Raw genomic sequence first — 25,445 nt, forward strand, 5'->3', positions numbered from 1 at the left:
GACTGTGCCCTTCTGTTCCTTCTAATATTTTCAAAATCCCTGAAGATTTTTACTTGCTTCAGAGAAAGAAATACTTTCCTTCCATGTTGGCAAATTTTATAAGGAGTAAAGGAATGGAATGGACATATCTATAGACAGACTTCGGGATTGCTTCTTAAGCTCCTGCTTTGAAACTGGAACGCCTACAATTTAAAAAAATTAAAAAGTATATAGTTTAATAATCAGAGTCTATTAAAAGCCTAAGATTCAATGGTCTATTATTTGACATTTTTCTTTCCATTAGTCATAGACACAAAATATGCATTTCTATTAGAAAACCAAGAGTGAAAACATCACATTGTAGATAATTAATTTAAAGTGGTTTCCTTTTCCACCTGGCCTCCCCATTCCCCTCACACAGCTCAGAGGTGAAAATAACGGTCACCCTAGTTAATCTCAGTAACTGTATATTTGAGGGTTTTGGAAGGGGGACCAGGTGGTTCATGGAGAATTCCACATTGAACTGATAGCTCTTTGTATGTATTAAGCAGTGTGGTAGTTGAGCTCGTACTCACCTCAAATAAGTGAAGAAAGTTAGCTAAATTTTTCAACTGAGATTAACCAAAATAAGACTCTTCAGGCATACAGAGGAGTACTTGTTTCACAGCGCAGTTCCTTTGGTTCTTCATTCACTAAACCAAGTTGAAAGAAACCCAGTAAGACTGATTTTAAACCAAAATTGACTGTAGATACTAGAGTGGTCAAATGTTTTAATGGGAAATAATATTTATATAATTGGAGGAGGTAATTCTTGTAAGCACTTTTGTGTCTAGATATATATGAGTGCCTCCGTACAGAGATTTCTGTGCTACTTTTTCTGTTACAAAAATTACTAACATCAGTTCTTACTTATTCTCACTGGAACTGAATCGTGGATGGAGGGATTTTCCTGCACTGTCCATCCTAGTTTTTCGAAGAAAAAAAAGTATCGTACACTTTTGTGGGCTTTAGTTTTTCTGTTGGATTTAAAAGAAATACCTGAAGTTCTTAAACTTGAGTTCTACGTTTTTGATCTCTTTTAAATATGCAGCCCTTCATGATAGGAGTGAAAACACGAACAATTTGTACATTTCCAGAAGAAACATGTATATTGCGTTCTGTATGTCCTTCCGGTGTGTACGCTAACCGGTATCAGGAGAAAATTTAAAAATAATTGCTTCCAGGAAATAATTTTTAAAAACTTTAATGTAGACAGCGAAGAGAAAAGGGAGTGGGTACAAAGAAAGCAAGTGGGATGGGTTGTGTTTTGTTTGTTAGTACTGATAGCAGATGTGTGGTCAAAATGTACCATAACTTTAAAGTGAAATTTAAGCTGTTGTCAAGGAGCATTCTTCATGGGGTCACAGAGATGGTACCTGCAGTTGGATGCCCAGTGACTCCTCAACTTTGTGGACCCAGATATACCATAGACATCTAGTCATCCATCACCTCAGGCTTGTATTGGACACCTGGAGATCCCCCGAATGCTGTTTTGCATGTAATTGAAGTTAGAGGACATGTTAGGAAAAGCTGTTCTTGACTGAGTAGAAAACAAATAATTGTATTCTGTTTCTGATCTTCATTTATAGCACCAGCAACAAGTGGTGCAGGCTGTGGAACGGGCCAAGCAGGTGACCATGGCAGAACTGAACGCCATCATTGGGGTACGTGGCCTTTCCATTTTAGCTCTGATCTTAGTGTTTGTCATCAGCTCTCTCGCTCTCTCTTTTCACATTTTGTTCCGCCAAAGGGGCAAAAAGCAATAGATGACTACAAAATGAAATTAAGCACTTTGCCTTCAATCTCCTGTGAAATTTGATGGCTGCCTCAGAAACTTTGGATCACATTCTCACCAATTTAAGTTGATGTGTTCACGAAAACTCTCCTCTAAGGAGACTAGATAGCTCTTTTTCATATTTCTTTTCTTTTCAATCAGCTTCTGTTGCTAACCTAGGCCAAAAAAAAAAAGAGAGATGGATTACTATGACGTTAAAATGACCTGGTTTCTTTTATCTTTCCTCAAATAAACATGTAGAGTATCTTACTATCATTTTTAATGAGATGTATATTTTCACATCTCCCATTCTACTTACTCTTCCTTCCCCTGTCATGAGTGGCTCTTATGGGTTAGTGTCCTTTTGAAGTAGAAATAATTGATGAACTGCACTTAAAAAAAAAAAAATCAGTGGCCCATTTAGAAAATCCTTCCTAGCAATAGTGGCATTAATGTTGCGTAGAAATTGTGCTGGAATTCATGGGTTTGGGCAGTCACTTCAACTCTGCTTATATATATATATATTTTTTTTTTCTCAGATTAATGTAACAGGCAATAAAATAATGTGCTGAAACTTAGAAATAATAATAAAGGCGAGAAATCACAGCTGTAAAGAGCATAATATTCACCTCTATATTTAGGCAGATTGTACAGGCAGTTCCTTGGGTTATTCTAATGAAGACACTACAACTGTACTTTCCTCTTTCTATCCCCTCCCAAATACTTTCTTTTGTGTATAGATTATACACAAAAGTCTTTTTTTTTTTTCTGTCAGTGTATCAAACATACTTTGAAATGCTAATTATTTCATTTACTTTCATTAAAATTCAAATTGCTGAGTGAAGATGTGGATAAGGGTCGCCTGATAATCAATCTGAAGTGAAGATATTGCTTCAATTATTCCTCTGTCTTTTAACAAGGAAATCAGAACTCTGGGATCACTGCTGATGTTGAGGGCCCAATAGTCTGATTGTAGCTTGTTTTTTAATGGGCTATTTGGAGCTATATTTTGTGTCCCTCTGACCAAAAAAAAAAAATGGTAGGAAATTAGTAGATGTAATGAATGGAAAAGAGTGACCTTTATTTCCTCCAAAGTGCCCCTTGGAAAGAAGAGGCTGAATCAGAAGAAGCCATGTAGAATCATGAATAATGTTTGTCGTACATTTTCTGTGATGGGCAGGAGAAGGGACGGATAGTAGAGATGAATACATTTCACAATTGGTTTTCATTTCCAAAAACTCCAGGAAACAACAGTATATTAAGTTTTAAAAAGCTGAGAAAGGTTTAATTTTAAAGTTAAGTGTATGTGTATGTGTGTGTGTGTGTGTGTGTGTGTATATATATATGTATAAACCAGCTGTGCTCCCTTGAAGTGTGTGTACAAGTGCAGGTGTTGTATTCACTGTGGATATTTTTGTTACCAAATCTTCCAGGGCTCAGAAGGGATAGAACCTGCATTTCTCTACTGTCTCTACTGTTTAACATGGAGAGAATGTGCAGAGTGATCCCTAACAGGAGAGGTTGCTGGGTCATTTTTAGCTTGGTGTTTACTGTTTGTATGAATGACTCAAATACAGATAGCCATTCTGCCTTATGTCTGATTGGCAGCCTTTTCTAGGAAAACAGAATAGGTTATTTTTTTCCCCTTTTTTTGAGTATTTCAGTGACTGTACAGTGGAGAGATTAAGCTAAATAAAAAATGCTTTGTTTTTGTGTTGGATGTTGCTTAATATGAGGGAAGATATAAAATCATAACAAGTTCCCTTCCCTTCAGAGCAAGAATATTTTTAATATAGTTTTGTATTTATTCATTTTTATATACTTTATTTGGAATGGAATGGCAGATTGCCTTTTCTTGGGGAAATGAGGATTTATTAGACTGCAGCCAAGTTACTGACATACTGTGTTTATATGGATTTAATTATTAAAATAAAGCTAACTTAATTTTGTGACCTAAAAACTTATTCAAAGAACTAACTCAACAGTATATACTATCAAAGTAGCGTTACGTGCTATCAAAGCGGCATATACTTGGATATAGTTGGATCTGATGAGCGTTCCAAACTCTTGGTATCTGAGCAGAAAATGGAGTCAGAAATCACATAATCTGACTATTCCGGAAAATAGATTGCAGAAATAGGAAAACAAACCCAACAGTTTTAGGGAGCCACAAACCAAGTGAGAAGGAAAGAGCTCAGTTACAAACTCACTTGACGAATTTTTGCTGCTGATGTTCTCTTTGTGTTGTTAGCCATGGTAGTGGCTTGCATCCAGTAGTTTTTGGAGTTGTAACGTTGTAGTATTTTAAAGGCACTTGCTGTTCTCTGTCCCTTGAGCATAGATGGCTGGGTGAGAAGGTGGTATTTTGACCCGCTACCAAAACCAACTAGGGGTCAGTTTTGAGATTTTTGTTACTTGGTTTTTAGAATGTAGTCAGCAGTGATTTTCTGCACTGAAGGAATGACAGTTTCCTATGAGAGGCAAAGACCCGTCTAAGCCCCTGCTGCAGACCCTCATTTATTTATCACTGCATATGTGTCTATCTTATATGTATGCACACCATCCAGACAAGAGCAAATGTTCCCAGATTTAATGAAATCTGATGAAGCACCTTTTTAACTCTGCAATATTATTCTACCTTCATTGGTAAATGAGCCAAACCAGTGATCCATGCAGTTTAAATGCAGAATGCTGACGTGAGCCCGCAACCTGGAGAGGCGGCTGTTCTCTTGACAATAAGCTAGTTGTGTTTAATGGAATGAAACATAGTTATAATGATTTCTTTCACAGGTCATGTTCAGTTTAAAACTGTTGATAGATTGAAATAAGTTAAATAGCATTTATCTTTTATTTATAAGGAAGAAAATCAGGAAAATTCCTGTGTTGGTTTCCCATCGTTGATATTTTGTGTTTTGTTTTGAATTGGCGGTATTACACATTTCCTTCAGGCCTTCCCCAAGTTCCCCCAGATGGGTTAGGGGAATGTTATGGATCTAGTTTGATTTTGTCATGTGTCCTGCTAGCCACTGTGTTTTTAAATTAGAAGCTCTGCGAGATCACACTGTTGGAACAACACACAAATTGTAGTTTTAAATCAGTAATATGATCTAATTAGAAATGATGTTTTCATTTCCTGTATTATTAAATTGAGTCATCTGACTATCTTAAAATGCTTTTTAAATCCATTACACTATATAATCAGTACATGCTGTGTGAATGTGGTTATGCTTAATAAAGGAGGCTGACTTGGAACCTCATAAGAATTTCACCAAAGAAACTACCATTAAGAAAAAAAGTTTAGTCAGTGTGAATAGCGGAAAAGAAAATGTTTGACTTATGAAAATAGACAATGTGGTTTCCTTTGGAAACTAACCCACTTTTTAAACCTAACTCTGAGGGAAAAAAAAATGATAGAAATGTATGCGTTTGGAAAAAAGCACACCCCCACCCCCAAAAAACCCTTAGGAAACAGGTATGCCATGGTGTTGTAGGAATTGCAGTTTAGCACAAGAAATGCTGAACCTCAATTTTTAGCAGTGACATTTTAATGATAGGAAGTCTGCAAAATTATTTGCCATCAATTGTGAAGGCAATAACAAGCCTTGGTGGTTTTTCACACTCTCTGTGTTAAGTGCTTTCAGAATGACAGCGTAAACTGTGTTAGAGAACTCCAAGGAAGTAAAACTGATTAAAATGTTCATGCTTGAATGGTGCTGATGGAATAGTTCATTTGGACTTTCTCTACCTCCTGCAGCTCAAGCTGAAATATTAAAATTCAGTGGATTTAAATCTCTTTCCTCTCAGCTCAGGAAAAAAACATTACATTTTAATAGGTTTTAAACCCATAATTCATTGGTTTGGAGCAGCACTATTAAATCTATTTAAATATTACTTGTATTACTAAGGAAATGATTTAAATGCCTTTGCCTTTACCATCCTATGTGTTTGACTTAGTTTAAAAAAAGAAAGACAATACCTTTGGGGTCCCCCCGCTTAGTATTTTGTTTTATTCTCCTTGTCATATGATTGAACCTTAAATGTGTGTGTGTGTATGTGTGTGTGTGTATTCTACATTGACAACATGGCAAGAGGGTCTTGCAGTATGACTGTTTAAAAATGTATGTCTCCCTTTTTCCGTTACAGATTTCAAAACTGCCATTTTAAGTTTCAAAGGCATTTGGATGAGCCACCGTGATCATTTTCCTTGTATTCTTTTTAAACGATTTAGCCATTAGGCAGAAAGGGAAAGATATAAATATGTGGGTATATATAAAAATGTGTGTGTGTGTTTCCCTCCCTTACATCGCAAGTGTAGGAAGTATACCTCTGTGGATACATGGCCTCCAGTAACACACCACTTGAAATTAAATTTAAAAATTTATGTTTTTTACAAAAGTATTCTCCTTCCTGGGCCCACCGTGTACCCCTCAGTTCCTTTCTCTACAGCCCTTGCCACTACAACATGTGTCCCACAGCTTGACAGCACCTCCAGTCAGCCACAGCGCGAAGTGCTTGCTTTCCCCCAGTGCTTTGTGGGAAACCTTTGTGGAAATCCACCCTTCACTTCCACAAGCACAGCCTGGGATGTGCAGGAATTACAGCCGCATTGGGTAACCCTGAATCCCACAGGGAAACAGAGTTAGTGGAATGCTCCCCGCATTCTTTGGGGGGGGGGACACCTGTAAGATGCCTTCTATACTATTCCACAAGAGGTTCAAGTAAGATGGAGCTTCCGTTGCCCACAGTAGTGATAGGCTGGAGAATATGTGTTTAGTTTGAGTTTTTCCCCTTCTCTGGTTCACTTTTCATAGGTCCCTACTCCTGTTCTGTGATCATTTCGAAATTACCTGCAGCCAAGCCCTGTCCCTCCACTTTCCTGGCAGACACTTAGGATTTGATTTTGTCGGCCTGAAGCTACTTAAGGGGGCTTTACAGTGTAGGTAGGTAATTGTAGTCACGTACTAGAATCAGGGCTCTTTTTCTGATGTGAGTTCTGTGCATAAAACATATTCTTTAACAGCTCAACTGTACAACTCAGCTTTTGTTACTTTTTAAATAAATATTTTTTAGTAAACTTACAGGTGAGCTTCTCTATCTTTTTCTGCTTCTTGCAGCTGATTACTGTTGGTGTTTTCTAGATGTATGTAATACAGAATGAAATTAAAAATGAGCTATAAAATAGATTCCTCAGAGATTGTTATTTCAGCTTTGTTACTGTCTTTACTGAATAGTGTGCCTGGAGCTTAAAGGCTTTATAAAATATGCTGGCCACTGTCTGCATCGTGTACCCACACAGCTTGCGCAGTGGGGGAAGGGGCTGGCTTGAAGATATACTCACTTGGAGGGCTTTGCTTACCTGCGCTCCCCAAACTCATGGCAGGAAAACCAAAGCAGTTTTATATCACATTCTTTCTTTTTCTTCTGTGGGTATGCCTGCCCCTCACCCTTTTTCTTTTCTGAGCTGGTTCATTTGCCATGGAGCAGGGGACTACATTATTGAATGATGTATTCATAATCTAATCTTTCTGCTACAGTTTGATGAGGCTCTAAGAGGCAGTAATTTCCCTTCTCTCATAACAAAGACTCTCATATATTTAAGTAATTTAAAAACTCTGCCTGCACTTCAGAGACGCCCAAAAAACACTAGGTAAGGAATAGGATTTCTGATTTGTGCTTGTGATGTGCTCTCCATTATTTTCTATGACAAAGCTTCTCTGGAAGAAATTTCTAGAAGCCAGTCTATCCTCTCACCTCCAAAACTGGTACTAGCCAGCAGTGCTACAGTTCTTCTTTCTGTTTGGGGCTGAGCTAGCCTTTCCTCCTCCCCCACTTCCATCGCTGTAGAGTTGAGTTCAAAGCGTTATAAGAGTTGCAGAATGTGTCTGGGTAGATGTATCTGAGGACGGGATATGGGCATTGGATTCCACTGAGAAGAAAGTAGTTTTCCCAGATCCACAGAGCTCGGCAGGCTGAGGTTATGCAGAGGTCTGAGGAACTGTTATATAGAAAAACAGACTAAAACAGAGAATAAGGCAACCTGCAAGCTTGCAGTTCCAGAGTGTCACCCCATTTTGTAGGTTGTTTTGTTTTGGTTTTGTGTCCACTTTTGTAATTCTCTGATGATTTCCTGCCAGCAGTGTTTTTACAAGCAGCATCACCACCTTCTATATAGTCAGAGACCTTTTTCCTTGTGGTGTCAGACTGCTTTGTGCCCCTCGAAGCTGAGACGGAGGGAAGAAGGATGGGCTATGAGAGGCAGTCTCACACCAGATAGGCAACTAAAGGGTTAATGACTGTGGTTAACTGTCAAGCATGTAGGTGAGGTTTTTAAGGACTTTTGTTGCCTTGAAGCTCCCTAAGAAACCGATTTGGGAATCCTACTACCCCAAAAATGCATTTGTGGTCTTAAGTGTTGTCCTTAAGACCTTTGTGAAAAGGTTAGAACTCTTTAGTGAGTAGCAAGAGTTATTTAATGATATGTCCATTCATTCATTCATTCAGTAAATATTTGAGTACTTTCACCAATGTCCTGTTACAGGGGCATATTTTATTTTCATTTTGAGTGATATTTTAAATTGTCTTCTGAAATATATTCTGAAATGATCCTCAAGTTACATTTAAATCATTCTATTAAAATTTTGGTAGCTGTAAGCTTGCTGATGATATTACCTTGTACAACAAATAATCAACTTTTAATTAACGCATTTTGATTTCAATAAAGCTAGTTTCCATAGATAACAGAGTAAAGAGAAACAGTTAATAAAAAACATAAGAATGAGGCTGCATACATTTACAAATTTGTATTTTTTTATATTTGCAGATATATTTTCAGATATTTGGATTAGGAATTTAGAAATTCATTATTGATATTCTCTATTACATCAGATTTATTGAGATGTAATCTGCAAAAAGTAAAATTGACCCTTTCCAGTGTGTAAGTCTTTGAGTTTTGACAACTGAATACAGCTGTGTAACACAATCAAGCTACAGGCTAGTTCACCCCACCCCAATCCCTTGTTAGTCTTTGTAGTCAGTCATTTTTTTCTATCCCAGCCCCCAACAACCACTGAAAATGTTTCTTCCCAAAGCGAGCCTTTTTGACAATGCCATATAAATGGAATTACATATCATGTAGCCTTCCGAGTTTTCTTCTTTCACTTAGCATAAGGCATTTGTGATTTGTCCATGTGGTTGCTCCTATCAGTAGTTAGTGTCTTTGTATTGCAAAGTGATATCTATTGTATGAATATACTAGTTTATCTGTTCACTCCTTAAAGGACAGTTGGGTGAATAAAGCCATGAGAAACATTCTTACATGGATATTTTAAGTAAGTGAATGTAAGTTATATCTTTTGAGTGATTACCTAGAAGTGGGATTGCTGAGTTACATGGTAAGTACACATTAAACTTTCCAAGTAATTGACATACTGTTTTTCAGAGTGATTCTACTATTTTGCAGTTTCACTAATATGTTACACGTGAGAAAACCTTTCCTCTACATCTTTGTCTGCACTTGGAATTACAGGTTTTTGGAAGGTTCTTTTAGCCATCCTAATAGGTGCATAATAGTACATACTATGTTTTTTATGCATTTTCATAACGATTAATGGTGTTAAGTGTCTTTTTTGCTATCTCTATATCTTTTCTAATACAATGTCTGTTCAAATCTTTGCTTTTTTTTTTTTCATGATTCAGTTTTATTTTATTATTGAGTTTTAAGGGTTCTTTAATTTTTTGGATTTTTTGGTGTGTGTATTTTGTAATTCTTCCAATTTATAATTTAACATTAAACTTAGGCATTTTAAAATGTCAAAGTTAAACTTAGGCATTTTTTTTCCTTTATGGACTTACTTTTGGTGCTGTCTGTAAGTAATGTTTGCCTAACCCAAGACCACAAACATGTTCTTCTGGGGTTTCTTGTAGAGGTTTTACATTTGGGCCTATGATTCAGTGTAACTTTTGTTTATGGTAAGATATATGCATTAAGTTGAGGGCTTTTTTTTTTTTCAGGTGGACATGGATTAGTTTTTCAAGCACTATTTGTTGAAAAGACTATCCTTTCTCCATTGATTGGTCTTTGCACCATTGTTGAAAATCAATTAACCATATATGTATGAGTCTGTTTCTGGACTGCTCCAATCAACTGTTGCCGTCTCTTTTGCCAGTGCCATACTGTCTTGATGACTATAGCTTTCATTATTGATATTCTCCATTCCATTTTGCATTTGTTCTTCCTGTACTTCCTTGCCCTTTGCAGCACTCCTCAGTACTTCAGGTCTTTATCATCAGTATATTAAAGAGTGGCTGATGGATGAAGGGAAAGGGTCTAAGCTCAATGTAAACACTTTCTGTCATCAGAAATGGTGTCTGTTCTGCCTCCTAACGTTTCTCTCAAGGTTGAGTGCATTTTTCCATCTCCTCCTGGTCCAAATAACGCCTTTAGCTAGACTCTTCCAGCCTCCTCCTGATAGTCTACCTTGTTTCTGCATTTGTCTTTCTATATTTCATTCTACACACAGCAGCCAGAGTGACCTTCTTATAAAATAGAAATAGGATCTATTGGTCCTCTCCTTAAAGCCACAATGAGTGTGGTGGTGCCGTCTATATATATAGTCTCATCTACTCGGGATGCTACAGAATCACTTGAGCTCAAGGGTTCAAGACCAGTCTGGGCAACAGCTGGATTTCATTTCTAAAAAATTTAAAAAACAAGCAAATGAAAAACCCTGGAAAACCTGATGGCTGCCCCTTTTATTTAGAAAAAAGTCTGAATTTCTAACCATGGCCTACAAGATTCTTCGTGAGGTGACCCCTCCTTCACCAGCCTTTCCACTGTCACATACCACTCATGTTCTTCATTCAGCTGTTCTTAAGCCATGTTGGCCGCTTCCGTCTGTCCCTGGATTACTCTAAGTGTGTTCTCAACTGAGGGTTTGTGCACCAGCTCCTCTGACTCTGGAGGGCCCGTCCTCTGGATCCTAGAGTGGTCTTCCTTATGCCTCTTTTCAGAGTGTCAGCTCAGATGTTATCTCCTGAGGAAGGACTTCCTTGGCTGGCACTCTTTTTACTCTTTGCTTCTAATTCGTTCTCTGTCCCATTAGCCTGTTTTATTGTCCTCATTGCACTTACCATTGATTTGTTATGCATCACTTTCCCTTGACTAGCTAGTGAAATCTCATTCACTTTTATAGCCATGAAGCCTATAACGATAGGTATCATAATTTTCAATACATATTTGTATGATAAATATTCAGTAACTATTTGTTCATAAATGTGCAGTAATTTGTTCATAATAATTTTCCATAGATGTTTGTTAAATACGGTACTCTGGGATATTTTCTCATTTGGATATTCCCCCTACAATTTTGAGCCAAGATAGAGAAGGAAGTGCATGGATTGGTAGAAAATACACAGTTCTGGGTTTCACTTATGATATTAGGAATTTCATTTAGGTTTTTTAATCTGTAGAATGCAAGGCTGGAACTGATAACCATTAAAGTGCTATCTAGTCTAATGTTGAATGATTGTGTAAGGCTATTTGTTTTGATGATTACGGAATTTTTATTTTAAAACTTGGGGTCCTTTTGTGTCATAGTTATTCTTCTAGGTTTATCACCTCTGTAGGCTTGTATTCTTTTCTTGAAAAAGGTGGTGGGGGCCACTAAATATAGTAGACGTGATTGAGTATTTGCTCTGTGTTAAGCATTTACATGCATTACTTTGTTTAATCTTTACATCAACCCCATGTGGAAGGAAATATTGTTCCAACTTTACAAATAATGAAACCAAGGCTTTGAAGAGGTAAGTTGTTTTCTGAAGGCCACGCAAAGAGGAGTGGCAGAACTGGGATTCAAACTCCAGCTGACTTCAGAGCTCACACATTGAACCCTTATGCTACACTTGTCTCTTATTTGTTCTCTTGACCCTGTTCTTTCCTTCACAATGGCATCAATAATCTCTTTATCTTGAGATCCACTGATAGAATTGTCCAGCCAGAGCTCAGTGTTGGAAGGAAAATGGAAACTGGGTATTCTGGGTGCACATACTAAGTGGTTAGTCTAAATTGTCTGAATTATGTTAGTCCCACAGATCAGTTGAATACTCTTGACTTACGTGATGTTGCTTCCTGTCTGTTGTATCTTACTCTTACAAACAAGAACTTAAAGTTGTTATAAACACAGCTATTAAGGCAAGTGTTTTAACCCCATGTTCTTGGATCTTCTGGAATTTCATGCTTAGGCATTGGGCTGTCAGTTAGATGCCTGAGTGCTTGCAGAATTGCCTCTGTGTGTGTGTGTGTGTGTGTGTGTGTGTGTGTGTGTGTGGCTGGTAGGAGAGGAGTATGTATAGTTTTTGGAGAAGAGTGTTCACAAATGGTCCTGTGACACAAACAAGTTTGAACCCATGCCTTATGAGAATAAGACTGTGCAAAATCTTGATATGAAATAACAAAATATCATGTGGGGTGCATGTAGACAAAAAGTATTTGCCCGTAGCAGCGTAAGGGCACATTCTAGGGTGGTTGTTCAGAAACTTGGAAATCAGGAGTTTACGTAGGAGGGTTTCTTGATTAAGAACTATTGTTAGTATTCTAATTGCAGGCAGCAGTAGGTGAGGCAGGGGACGTGACTGGTGGTGAAGACCACAAAGGGGCCCCCACCAGGCCAGTGGCCAGTCAGGAGATAGAAACAAGTTAGAACTTACCGGGATTGCCATTATGTTGTGGGGAGTCCTGTCTTTGAAATTACTTCATTGCTTTGTGATATGTCTTCTCTGCTTCCATTTCTCTGTCTTGAGAAAACCTTGTCTGCCTGACTTGTGAATAACAATTATTTCATGAGATATAGTAATATTGCAAGCTTAAAAAATGGTTTTGACTAAATAGTTAGAGCTAACTGTGCCTTTGACACCAAACTCTTAAGAAAAAACTCAAAATGGTACATTCTTGAATCCTTTTTAAGGCAGCTCCATAGCTACTCTGCCTCTTGTGATTCTCATGCTTTTTTTTTTTCTTGGTAGATTCATAAAAATGGTTAGAGTTTATCTTTGCTCAGATTGTTTTCTGTGACCATCAAGGGCAGTGCCACTATGGTCCTGAAGCAAAGTGGCAGTAATGTTGCTTTTTTTCTTTATTTCCCTAGAGTGTTTCTGGGTTGACTCGAAGCAATTTGTAGACACAGCTCTGCACAAATTAATATCTGGGAGAAGAAATTGTTGAGAGGAAAAAACAATTTAAGTTGCGATCTACTTGGCTTGAAAGCTCAGAGGTTGTTCTTGGGTTTCCTTCAGCTAATAGCTTCAGAATGGCCTCTGAGCAAAGATAGATGTTGAGGCAGGCTTTGTTGTTTGTTGGTTCTCCCTTGCAGGCAGAGGCTACCCTCTGCTGTGAAGGCTAAAGCATTCCAGGTGCTCTTTCCAGCCTTCCTTACAGAAGAACTGTGGGCAAGTGACCCTATCCAGGTCAGTGAAATATAAAAAGATGTGGATTTCTTCTTAAGAGAAACCCATGGACAGAGAATTATCCTCCTTTCTGCATTTTAATATGGTTGTGTGAAGGCGTGAGGTAATGTGTGGAGCTGTGGCAGCCATCTTGTGATGAGAGGGGATGGGATATAAGGGAGGCCACATGAATCAGGGACCCAGAGCCCTGATAATGTTAGGTCATCCATCCATCCCTGGACTTGTAGTGTGAGAAATAAAAAGTCCTTTAAAAAAAAAAGTTCATGCCATTTTTGGGTATTCTATACCTTGCAGAGGAACTATCTTAACTCAAATATATAGTTACATGCCATATAATGATGTTTCAGTCAAGGACAGACCACATATATGACAATGGTCCCATAAGATTATAATGGAGCTGAAAATATTTTATTGTCTAGTGACATTGTGGCTGTCATAACACCATAGTAAATTACTTTTTAAATAAATTTTGTGTAGCAGTGTAGAGTAATTATAAAGTCTGTAGTGGTAATTCATTAATGTCCTAGGCCTTCACATTTACTCACCACTGACTCATTCAGAGTAAATTCCAGTCTTGCCAGTTTCATTTATGATAAGTGCTTTATATAGGTGTACCATTTTTTGTCTTCTATACTGTATTTTTACTATACCTCTTCTGTGTTTAGATACATAAATACCATTCTGACACAATTGCCTACAATATTCAGTACAGTAACACGCTGTACGAGTTTGCAGCCTAGGATTAATAGGCCATATTGTATAGCTTATGTGTGTAGCAGGTTATACCATCTAGATAAATATACTCTATAATTGCACAGTAATGAAATTGCCTGAAGACTCATTTCTCAGAATATCCCTATTGTTAAGTGGTGTATGACTATATATAGATGTATATATATTTCTGTGTTAATGTCATGACTTATGTATATCAAAATATTGGGAACAACCTGAACACCCAACACTAGGGGACTACTTAAGTGAACTCAGGTATCTGTACAATGGCATACCATGTAGCTGTTAGAAATGATGTAATCAAGGTGTATTAAAGATATGGAAAAATGTTCTTGATACATTGTAAACAGGAAAAGAAGAAACAGATTAAACCACAAGATAGTTTGATGTTGTTTTTGTTAAAAATGCTAACATGGATTCAAAAAATACTGGATAGGCCCACCATGATAGTAGTAGTTTTCTTTGGCTGCTAAGATTATGTGTGGCTTTAAATTTTATTTTTCACTTTGCTTATCTTCATTTAACATATAAGTTTCTAATCTGAAAAAAGGTGTAAGACAAAATTCTATTCATATGGCCATTCCTTCTTTCTTCTGCCCCATCTGAGTAAATGGTACAACTATCTACCCAGTTCCTTATGTTCCAAATTCCCACGGTGTCCTGAATTCCTCCACTTAGTCTCACTCTGCTGTCTTCCATAACCACGTCTTTCTAGTTCTATCTTCAGGGTAACACAACTCCTTCTATTCTTTGCAACGTGTACTGCCGCAACCCTAATTGAAGTTATTCATTATTTTCTTGTTTGAACCCCTGCACTACTAGCCGGTCTCCTGCCCTTCATTCTTGCCACTCTCAGATTCAGAAAATTATTATTTTTTAGTATTCTAGCTTAAAATACTTACTAGTCTTTGTAAAGGCCAGTTTAAGCTGGTTTACACACTCAACCTTAAAATACTTATTGGTCCTCTTATAGGCCAGTGAAATAGACTAAAATACTAAGAAATTGATTCACTTGTATATGTCAGAATGGACAAGCAGATCAGTGGGGAGAAAGATGGACGCTAGTAAATATTACTGGGGGGCTGCCTGGTTATTCTTGTGGAAAAGAATTGGATACATACATGTCACCATATGCAGAAGTCAATCCTAGAATCCTAAAAAGAACTTTAAAACTTAAAAAAAAAAAAAGGAGGAATCTTTTTTTTTTTTTCCTTGGCATAGGATTTCTTAAAAGGGTCATAGAAAGCCCAACCCATAAGAAAAAGATTGATAGTATTTATTACTCACTTGAAATGAAAAACATCTGTTCATCAAAAGATACTTTAAAAAAAATGAGTAGACAAGCCAGAAACTAGGAGAAGTTATTTGCAACACATGTAACCAAAAAGCGATAAGATCCAGATTTATACCAGTTAAAGAGCAACTAAAAGTTCAGCTTAAAAAACAAAACCAAACCCCAAAACCCACCATAGCCTAGAGCTCTCATTATTCTTAAATAAAAGTCAAAAACCCTTAGTGTGCACAGTCTGATTCCCAGAATATACTCGTATTCTACCCGACTTCCCCATTGCTCACTGGATTCTCACTAGGCTTCCTTTTTCTTCACTGGTCATGGCAAGTGTTTGTCTTGCTCTGGGTCTTCTCAACTGCCTTTCTCTTGCTTCTGATTCTCCCAGCTTTCTGCAATGTGCTGTTATTTGCATCCTGCAGGTCTCAGTTCAAAGGTTATTTCCCCAGAGGAGCTGCCTCCATTTATTTTTATGAATGAATGATTGCTTACCCCTTCCACCCTAGTTGAGAAAGGGTCCTAATCGGGCAGCAGGTACATCACTGGGCTAAATGGTAGGGGCTTGTGCTCCATTTCTTGATGCTAATACCATTTCCCACTGACTCTTTCACCTAGGAGATCACACATGTGAGTGTGGACCTGGTTTAGTGTTCTTCAAATTGTAGCTCAGGAGACTCATGAGTGTACAGTGAAGTCCATTCAGTGGGCATAGTAGACTTTTTAAAATTTTAATTACAAAAGGGTATAGATGACAATAGAAAATACTAGAGTATGTTGCACATAGTAGTGTTTGGTAAACTGTGTTCATTTACGTGTATATTCTATGTAGACACACATGCACATAGACATATACACAGAAATTGTGGTCAAAATTTTGGAAAGCAAGTCTCCTAGATGACATCTGAGGTTCATTCCACCTCTAACATTCTAAGATCAAATGCAGGATTCCTGAACAACCTAAAGTAGATAGGCTTTTTAAATGTTGCTTTACTTAAAAAAAAAAAAAAAAAAAAAAAATTAGAGATGGTGTCTGACTGTCTTGCCCAGGTCGGAGTATAGTGGCTATTCATAGGTATAATCATAGTGCTCCACAGCCTCAAATGCCTGGGCTCAAGTGATCCTCCTGCCTCAGCCTCCCAAGTAGCTGGGACTACAGGCACATACGTGCCACTGTGCCTCACTCAGCTTTACCTTTTTTTTTTTTTTTTTTTAAGTACTCTGAAGTAACTAAAGAAAGCTTTTCCGAGTACAGTCCTTTAGCTCGGTGACTTTAAAGACTAAAACTCACAAAATAGAACCATTGGTATCAGTAAGATGTTAAAGACTCTAAAAATTTTCCTTAAGTAGCTTAAACAAGCTTCTGGGAAATTGTATTTCCATTATTAATCTGCTTAGCTGTACATTTACTAGTAAACTTTTGGCCAATTCGTAAAATATGCTAATGGGATCACTAATGGGAAAGTTAATAAGTCAGGGTTTTTGTAGTTTTCCCCTTCTTTTCTTGCCATTATTACTTCATGAGTTAAACTACAAGTTAGGACAATGGAGCCGCTGGCACAGATCTCATGATTTGCTTGCTTTGGTTGTTACTTGCCATCCCCTTAAGACCAGTCCAGAGATTTGGAGGACTACAGAGATCCGTGGTTTGTTTAGCTTGAGAAACTTATCCTTTCAGTGATAATCTTACTTGGATTGCTCTAAATGCATGTCTTCTGTCTGTAGTAAATCTCATGTTGTAAGTCATCAGGAATGAGTTACAGATAAGCTTAGCCTGAGAAGTTTCTTCCTTTGTTCTTTTTATTCTTGCTTCTTTCCATATATTCACTTAACTTTTTGCTTTTTCTAGACATATTTGTTAAAGTAAGGTAAGAAGGGCACATCTTATTTTCCCAGCCTCTACAACTACAGGGAAATTGAATGAATAGTAAAGCAAACACTGTATGCTCATCACCTAGATTTACCAGTTAACTTGTCGTTACTTTTGCTTTCTGTCTCTGTTTATATACTCACACAAATACATGTGCACTTTTTGGAATGTGCTGAACTGATTGAAAGTAAAAGGCAGTCATGCTGTTTCACCCCCTAATATTTCAGTGTGCTTCTTCTATGAGCAAGGACATCTTCTTGTATAAGCACAATACCATCAACACATTCCTATACCAGTGTTACAGTTCATAATCATATTTCTCCCGTTGTCCACAAAATGTCCTTAATAGCACTTTTTTCTTCAATCCAGGATTCAATTCAAAAATTGTTTTGCTGTCATGTCATTTTACTCTTCTTTAAATCACAGTGTCCCAAAGCATTTTGCTTTAAGATATTGGCATTTTGACGATACCAGGCCAGTTTTCTGGACTCTTCCACAGTCTACATTTGTCTGATTGTTTCTGATTGTTTTCTCAAGTTTAGATTTAGGTTAAGTGTTTTTAGTAGGAATACTAACTAGGTGATGTGTATTTCCAGTTGTATCATATCACTGGTGAAGCTAGATGATCCGTCGGGTGATACCTGGGCACTATGAGTAACCTGTTTCCCTGCAACTTTTGACCCAGTGGTTCTAATACTGATGGCTGAGTCTGTCCTGCATTAGTTAATACATTTGACGTGGTAAACAGTAAATTTTAAGATATTTCTTTCCTTTCAAATTAATATTCTGTAAAGAGCTTTTCCTGTTTTCTCCTCTCCTCGCTTCCTCACTCTCTGTGCATATGAAAAGGTGGACTTATGGTACCGTTCCTTAATACTAGCAGTCAGCATTTATTGAGTGTTTATTATTTGCCAAACACTGTGTGATATGGTTGGGCTGTGTCCCCACCCAAATCTCATCTTGAATTATAGTTCCTACTATCCCCATATGTGGTGGGAGGGACCTCCTGAGTGGTAATTAAATCAAGAGCAATTTTTCCCATGCTATTCTTGTGATAGTAAGTTCTCACAAGATCTGATGGTTTTATGAGGGGTTTCCCCCTTCACTCAGCTCTCATGCTTCTCCTTCCTGCTGCCATGTGAAGAAGGGCATGTTTGCTTCCCCTTCCACCATGATTTTAAGCTTCCTGAGGCCTCCTCAGCCATGCTTAACTGTGAATCAATTAAACCTCTTTCCTTTATAAATTATCCAGTCTTGGGTATGTCCTTATTAGCGGCATGAGAACAGACTAATACACTATACTAAAGTTTTATATGCATCATGTCATACAATTCTTCCAGCAACCTTGGGAGGTAGATTTTGTAACTGTTCTCACTTTTTACATGAAGAAACAGAGCATCAGAAATGTTAAGTGACTTGTTCACATAGATGATAAGGATTCCAGTCGCTCCGAGGCCACTTCATTATGACGCTTCCCAAATGTCAGCCAGACTGTGCTTTCTCACACCTAGCCCGACTTACAGACAGGAGTGAGGCCAGCAGAACAACTGTCCATAGTAAATAATGTCTTCACAAGCCAAGAAGTATGGCTACCAGCCCAGTAATGGGCCCTTCCCTGTGCTTGCTGCTCTATTTCAGAGTCTGTTGCCTCTTCCTTTTTGGCTCCTTTCAAGGTCTGCTGAGTCTTCCCTTCTCTCCTAGAATGGAACAATGTCTCCTGGTTGGATTGAGGCACATATGCTCAGAGCGAGCAGCTCACAGCTTGGCTAGCTCCTGGTGGATGAGTAGTATGGTTGTAGGCTTGGGAGCCAGCTAGCCGTGAACTTAGGAGCTGGCACTGGCCTGAGAGTCATTCTCTGTCTAGTCCTTGGCCCCAGAGTGCCCCACATCTTCACCTGTTTTCTTGGGGTACCAAAAACTCCATTCCTGAAAATGTATTTTAAAAATGTGTTATAACCTATTAAGTCATTGTTCTTAACGATGCTGAGATTGTCTCAAGTTTTGCCAGTAGGGATCCCTTCAATTTGACCTATTGTCCTGTTGACACAATATCCGTTAGTCTAGATAGCTTTCTTGGTTTCTGGCACAAGATACAGCAGGTTCACCTTGCACTTGCACTTTTTTTAGAAACCAAAATAGCACAAAGTGTGCTCATTGCTACTGAGATGTTGTTGTTTCTAAGGAAGATGCATGTTTTTTGAGAGTTATTCTGCTGTTGATAGCGTAGTAGAGTTGGAGTGGGGGTGAACAAGAAAACTGCTGCCTGGCCTTCAATTGGAAGTGCCCAAAATTCCCAGGGATGTCGGTGACTGTGGCTCTGTCCTTGCTAGCTCCTGCTTGGTCAATGACTTGTCAGTCCCTTGTGGTCAAGCAGTTGGGGACCTTCGATTAAAAAGAACTCCTCTTTCTGCTGACAGAAAGACAACATTTCAAAAGACATTTCTTGTGAATTCGATTCTCCAGTGGTCCTTTTCTGCCCTTTGTGCCAAACTTGAAACTGCAGGGAAATCTTTGTTACAGAGAATCCAGTAAAAAGCTATTAATGGCATTGAGGCTGTGTCTGCCACTTCATTGCTGTGTATTTTCAGACATCATTGCTATTTTTCAGAATTAAATTAATTATCTTAATGGAGTACTTACTTGCTTAAGTTTACTCCATTTTAATGTTTATTTTCTTGAATGGCCCATCAAGGAAACAGGAAGAAGTAGTTTATTTTGTATTGTGGTTTGAGATAAGAGAGGCTTTTGTTTGTTATTAATTTTAAGTAAGGCACCCAAAGATAATAAAGGCCTAGGAAGGATAGCGAGAATAATTTTAACATGATACATATTTTTCTCAGCAGGTCTTCCTAAGTGGTGGTTATGTAGTATACGTTGATTTCAATACTCCAGTCTATGCCCTCTTTAATTCTTTGGCTTGATCGTTGTTTTGTTTTTCTTCTAAAGCATATATATATATATATATGTATCTATCCTGCTAGTTTATAATGTATCTTAAATTACATCAGTAAGAAATCTGTGTTATACTGTGTACTCTTAATATACATTTCCCTTCCTTTTGGTCTTTAAAAGGCATGGGGTTTTATGTTTCTTAGTGGGACTGTAAGATAAAGCAGTAAAATCTTGGCAGGTTAATTGCTCTGTAGTTAACACAGATGGGGCAGAGGGCAGAGGGCAGTTTTGACTTAACCCTGTTGGGAAACATCAGTGAGCGTTCAGTTTATCGTAGGGCAGTCCATTAGATTATGGTGCTCTCAGCTACGTGAATACTAGCCACGGAAACCTTACTCCTTTTCCGAGAATCCTGAGTTCCTCTGTTGATAAGAAGACTTAATAGAAATAATATTTTTAATGAATTTTTGACATTTAATGAATTAAGTCCATTTATTTTAGTTGAGAAAAAGGTAAAGTTCTACTTAGCCATTGGTGACTTACTGCTGTTATTTAAAGAAGATGTTTTCTAATATGTTTTATTGACTAACCCTTATCAGTTATAAAATACCTGCTACTCTAGTTCTAGGCTAGTTCCTAAGGTGAAAATTTGCGAAGAAGCTTAAAAATGACCCATAAGTACAGAAAGGGGTCTCATTTATTAATGTGTACATTTTAAAGCCTACCGTAATATTTTAATATCTCTAGCTTACATTTTTGTCTCATGCCTTTTGGTGACTTACTTTCATTTTATCTTATAGTGTAATATTTTTGAAACACTTGATAAAAATTGCTCCCTTCTACAGGATGCCTGAGTATAATTTTTCTGTTTGATATTTTGTATATATATAAAACGGTGACTGATAAACATGAATTTATGGTAGCTGCCTCTCATTTATTCTTCCTTAAGATCAGGGTATATACTGTTAGACAGTATGCCTGTAGTTTGGTTGTTACCATTCATAAAATCTTTGAAAGGACTTTATAATTTTGGTATAGTAACAAATGGAAAAGACTCTCTAAATGCAGTGTTGTATGCTGGTTTGGATTCTGGGACAGAAAAATGACATTAGTGGAACAACTACGGAAATCTCCATAAAGTCTCTAGTTTGGCTAATAGCAATGAGCTGATGTTAATTTCTTAGTTTTGATAAATTCTGTGGTTATATAAAATGTTAACATTAGTGAAAAGTAGGTAAAGAATATGTGGGAACTCTGTATGTAGTAGAAGCTTAAGTCATTAAAAGCTTTGAATATATGTAGAAATATGACCATAGTTTGAGTTCATTAATTAGTTCAGGGGAAGTTTAGTGGTAGTTATATTTAAGCCCATTTATAATTCATAATTAAGAATTTAAAAATTAAAAGACCAACAATAAAAATAAATGCACTTTTCCTATGAGGGCACCAAGTTCTGTATGTTTGATCACTAAAAATATCAATTTTACTCATTTTTAGATTATCGCTGCTTAAAGTATCCAAATGAAGGCTTATAGTACAAGCAGCTTTTTTATTTCTTCTAGTTTAATTTTAAATTCAAAAGATTGAAACATATGGAAAAAAATACAGTGAAAATTCATCAGTTTATAAAATCAGTGCTGATATTAGTTGGTAATCTGTTTGCATACCTTCTAAGTGTGAGAAATATCTAGGCACTGTGGGAAATATTTTTTAAATAGCTCTAATTAAAAGGTATGGCATACACAAACTTGTGCACACACACACACGTAGCACATATATATGTATTTAAAAAGTCTCTTTTTGTCTTGGGTTGTGAAGTATCATAATGGTATTGAGCGTAAGTGGTGTCAGAATTGAGAGACAGTGGTGGAGATTACTTTGAGCCAGGGTGATGAGGGATATCTTCACCGAGAAAATAGGCAGGAGTTTAGCTTAGAAGGATGAGTAGAATTTATACATGTAGAGACAGATGAGAGAGTACTCTGTGGGTGTGTGTTGATTAGTAGTAAAACTAAGCCCTAGTTTAGATGTCTCACTAAATAGGCTGGTGTTACGGGCAGAGAGTTCCCTGGATGGTGTTACACAGTAGAGTGGAGTCAGGCCCATAGTAGTTTACAAAAGGTCTTGATTGCTAAGAAATTGGAACTTTTGTTTTTAGATAAAAGAGATCTGTTGCTTTTGGAACCAGAGAGTAACTATGAAAGAAGTATTTTATTCTCAGTAGTATCAGAGTTTTGTATTGAGTTCTCGCTACGTTTAGGGAACTGAGCTAGGTGCCAGGGTACTAAGAGGCCTGGAACTGGTCTCTTCTCTCCAAAGTCTCACAGTCTCTGGCAAGTCAGGACCTTCTTATCTGTAAACAGATGAATAACAATACCTTTACGAGGCAATACATGCCAGTGAATAATACAGGGAGCCCTATAAGATATTGGAAACTTAGATTGCTTGGAGAAGGCTGTAGGGAACAGGTGAAACATAAGCTGAGCAGAGGTAGGTGAGTATAACTTAGATAAGTAATGTGGAGGTTGTTCTAAAAGGTGCAGAAGGATATGAATTTAGGGGAAAAAACACAGGTAGAGAATGTCACGTATAACAAAGATTTCTGCCTTTGAAAAGTTCTGGTCCAATGGAACGATGAGTCAGTGCTTATTTTTTATCCTGTAGGAGAAAAAGAATAAAAGTGACGCACCTGAATCTTTAAAGGTATTGGGTTTTGGCTGAGGGTTTTTTTGTTTTTTTTTCTTTTTTTTTTTTCTGACAGGGTTTCACTCTGTCATACAGACTGGGATGCAGTAGTGCAATCATGGCTCACTGTCATGGCTCACTGCACCTCACTGGCTCAGGTGATCTTCCTACCTCAGCCTCCTGAGTAGCTGGGATTATAGGTGTGTGCCACCATACCTTGCTAATTTTTATATTTTTAGTAGACACAGGATTTTGCCGCGTTGCCTAGGCTGGTCTCAAACTCCTGGGCTCAAGTGATCTGACTGCCTCAGTTCCTAAAGTGTTGGGATTACAGGCGTGAACCACTGTGCCAGGCTTTTTTTTTGTTTTTGTTTTTGTTTTGTCTAATGTAATAGATGTGTTTTTAATACTATCAAGATAATGTGTGAATATTTCAGGGTCTGCAGTTAGCTAGGATTTGTGAGATGTAGACTCAGTGCTTAGAGTCTAAGAAGGGAGGTAAGAAAGACGAGCATGCAGGATCTTAATAAATGCCTGCCCATTGACCTCTGATCTAAGGTAGAAAGTGACTGTGTGTCCAGACCATACACATGGTGTATTAGGGGAATTCAGACGAGAAAGAATTGGAGCAATTTCAGTTGAACAATATTTTGAAACAAATTTGCCATATATTTACTTCAAGTCCCTATTTTATTTTCTTCATAGACATTATTTTCTGCACAGTTAGGAAATATAATTGTGTGCGCATACTTTTTGATCCCCACTGAATAACAGTATGTAAAGAATTATGAACATGATTTTGGCCACTTAAATGAAGAGAATCACCTTATCTCAAAACTAACCAGTTAAGAAAAGCTTCGTCAGGACTTGGAGCATGGGTGGGGCTTGGTTGGTGGAGTATCTAGATGTGGCTCCCATTTTCCATTTTCTGCTTGTAAACTTACTTTTCAAAGTGTTCATACTTTATTCTATTGACTATATTTTAAGTGCATGTAGCCAGAACATAGGTGCAGGTCAGTAAGAGAAAAGAGCTAGTTAATACTGTACATGGACTTTTGTGGTCAAACATAGGAAGACATGCAGGAGTGGAAGAAAATAAACCTAATTTGGAGAGGAGGAAAAAAGGTCCACTTTTTTTCTCTGAGGTATTAATAAAAGCATTTCAAGATTTTTCTTGGTGGAGTGATCTCTCTCTCTCTCTCTCTCTCTCTCTCTCTCTCTCTCGATATTTTGTGAAATTTTGCTTGGAAAGAATATTACAGAAGGGACTGTTTGGCTATCATAGGTTAGGCCTGGAATGTGATTTCTTTAAAGGCAATAACTAAAATTCAGTCACTACAAAATTTCACCTGAGAATTACTCAGTACTTGTTGTCATACAATATTGTTAAGCAGGGTTGGAGTTGAAGGGACTCCTACTGAGGAATGCATTTAATGTCCTTCCTTCACCACCAACTCCTCCTCTCCTCCACTTCCCACTCAGAAGAGGCAACAAGGCTTGCCCACCGCAGTTCCTGTAGCAGAGTTTGATGTAGCCTCGGCTGAGGTCAAGCACACCCATTCCAGCCTCTTGAGGGCTTTCTCTATGTGTTGCCAGTGTGCTGGTAAAAATGACTTTAAACTCTTGTCAGCGCAGTTACTGGTGCATGCATCACAGTCCCACTCAAATAAACCTGTCACAACACAGAGTCGGCCGCTAGAGAAGAGTACAAGGGCAGGCCTCTAGCTTTTCATTCGAGCATCACTAAACGTGCACAGAGTGCCCAATTATTTCAGCATTATTGAGCAAGCCTACAGGAGGACCCAAGCCTTGCTACATTAGATTTTCTTTAGTAATTTGCTCAAGTACCACTGAGGACACTTAAAGGGCTTAAAACGGTGGCTGCAACCAGTTTCCTTTTCTGGGTTGTTAATTCAGGTTTTCTCTTTCAAATTAACTCTCCCTGCATGCTGTGCAGTGGTTCTGGGAGAACTGTTTAACACTAATTTTCTCAATTTTCAGCTCTTTTTATTCAACATAACTGCTTTAACAGTTACTCACGTATATGTTTTGATTAGAAATGTATGATAGTGAGGCCTTATTTTATTTTTTTGAGATTAAAAAAGCCTTTATGAGGTTTGTTAAATATGTTTGAATATCGACGATTGAAAGTTACTTACATAATTTCACCACTTAAAAATTACTTATTTTGCATGTGCAAAACCTCCAAGTATAAGAAAGGTAGTGTTTATTGACTATACAGCTCCTTTGCTCCTTCCCCCTTTTAAAAATAGATATGTTAATGATAAATCTTGCATAGGTGTTGGCTTTTTTACTGCCTAGTTGTGCCTCCTTTCTGTTTCTGTTGGAGCAGGGGTTGGATATAGGGGGCAAATTCAATATCTGTGTTTAATTTTTCACAGCAGCAACAACTCCAGGCCCAGCATTTATCACATGGACATGGTCTACCCGTACCTCTGACTCCACACCCTTCAGGGCTCCAGCCCCCTGCCATTCCACCCATTGGTAGCAGTGCCGGGCTTCTGGCCCTCTCCAGTGCTCTAGGAGGTCAGTCCCATCTTCCAATTAAAGATGAGAAGAAGCACCATGACAATGATCACCAAAGAGGTGAGTGAGTGTCTTGGGATGCCAATCTGAGATAACCTGCCTGCTGCTGAGCGTAGGTTCTGGATGCTGTTGTTTATGCTCTCTGAATTTAGTTTTACCGGTGACTAAACAATGGATTTCTA

The 25,445-nt window shown here is 37.8% G+C and overlaps 1 protein-coding gene across 16 annotated transcripts in view; it reads left to right on the plus strand.

Moving 5' to 3' along the window:
* LOC706619 (transducin-like enhancer protein 4) overlaps positions 1-25,445 on the plus strand; it is a 156,597-nt gene that overhangs the window by 53,841 nt on the left and 77,311 nt on the right. For 4 of the 16 annotated variants that reach the window (XM_015117957.3, XM_001103112.5, XM_077966687.1 and 1 more), the window contains exons 6-7: positions 1,608-1,682; positions 25,119-25,323. In XM_015117957.3, the coding sequence (XP_014973443.1) occupies positions 1,608-1,682; positions 25,119-25,323 (280 nt within the window). The remainder of the gene's footprint in view (positions 1-1,607; positions 1,683-25,118; positions 25,324-25,445) is intronic. The other 12 variants (XM_001103029.5, XM_015117961.3, XM_077966688.1 and 9 more) reach the window with 3 other exon arrangements.

This window comes from Macaca mulatta, chromosome 15 (genome assembly GCF_049350105.2).
Source record: "Macaca mulatta isolate MMU2019108-1 chromosome 15, T2T-MMU8v2.0, whole genome shotgun sequence".
NCBI lineage: Eukaryota > Metazoa > Chordata > Mammalia > Primates > Cercopithecidae > Macaca > Macaca mulatta.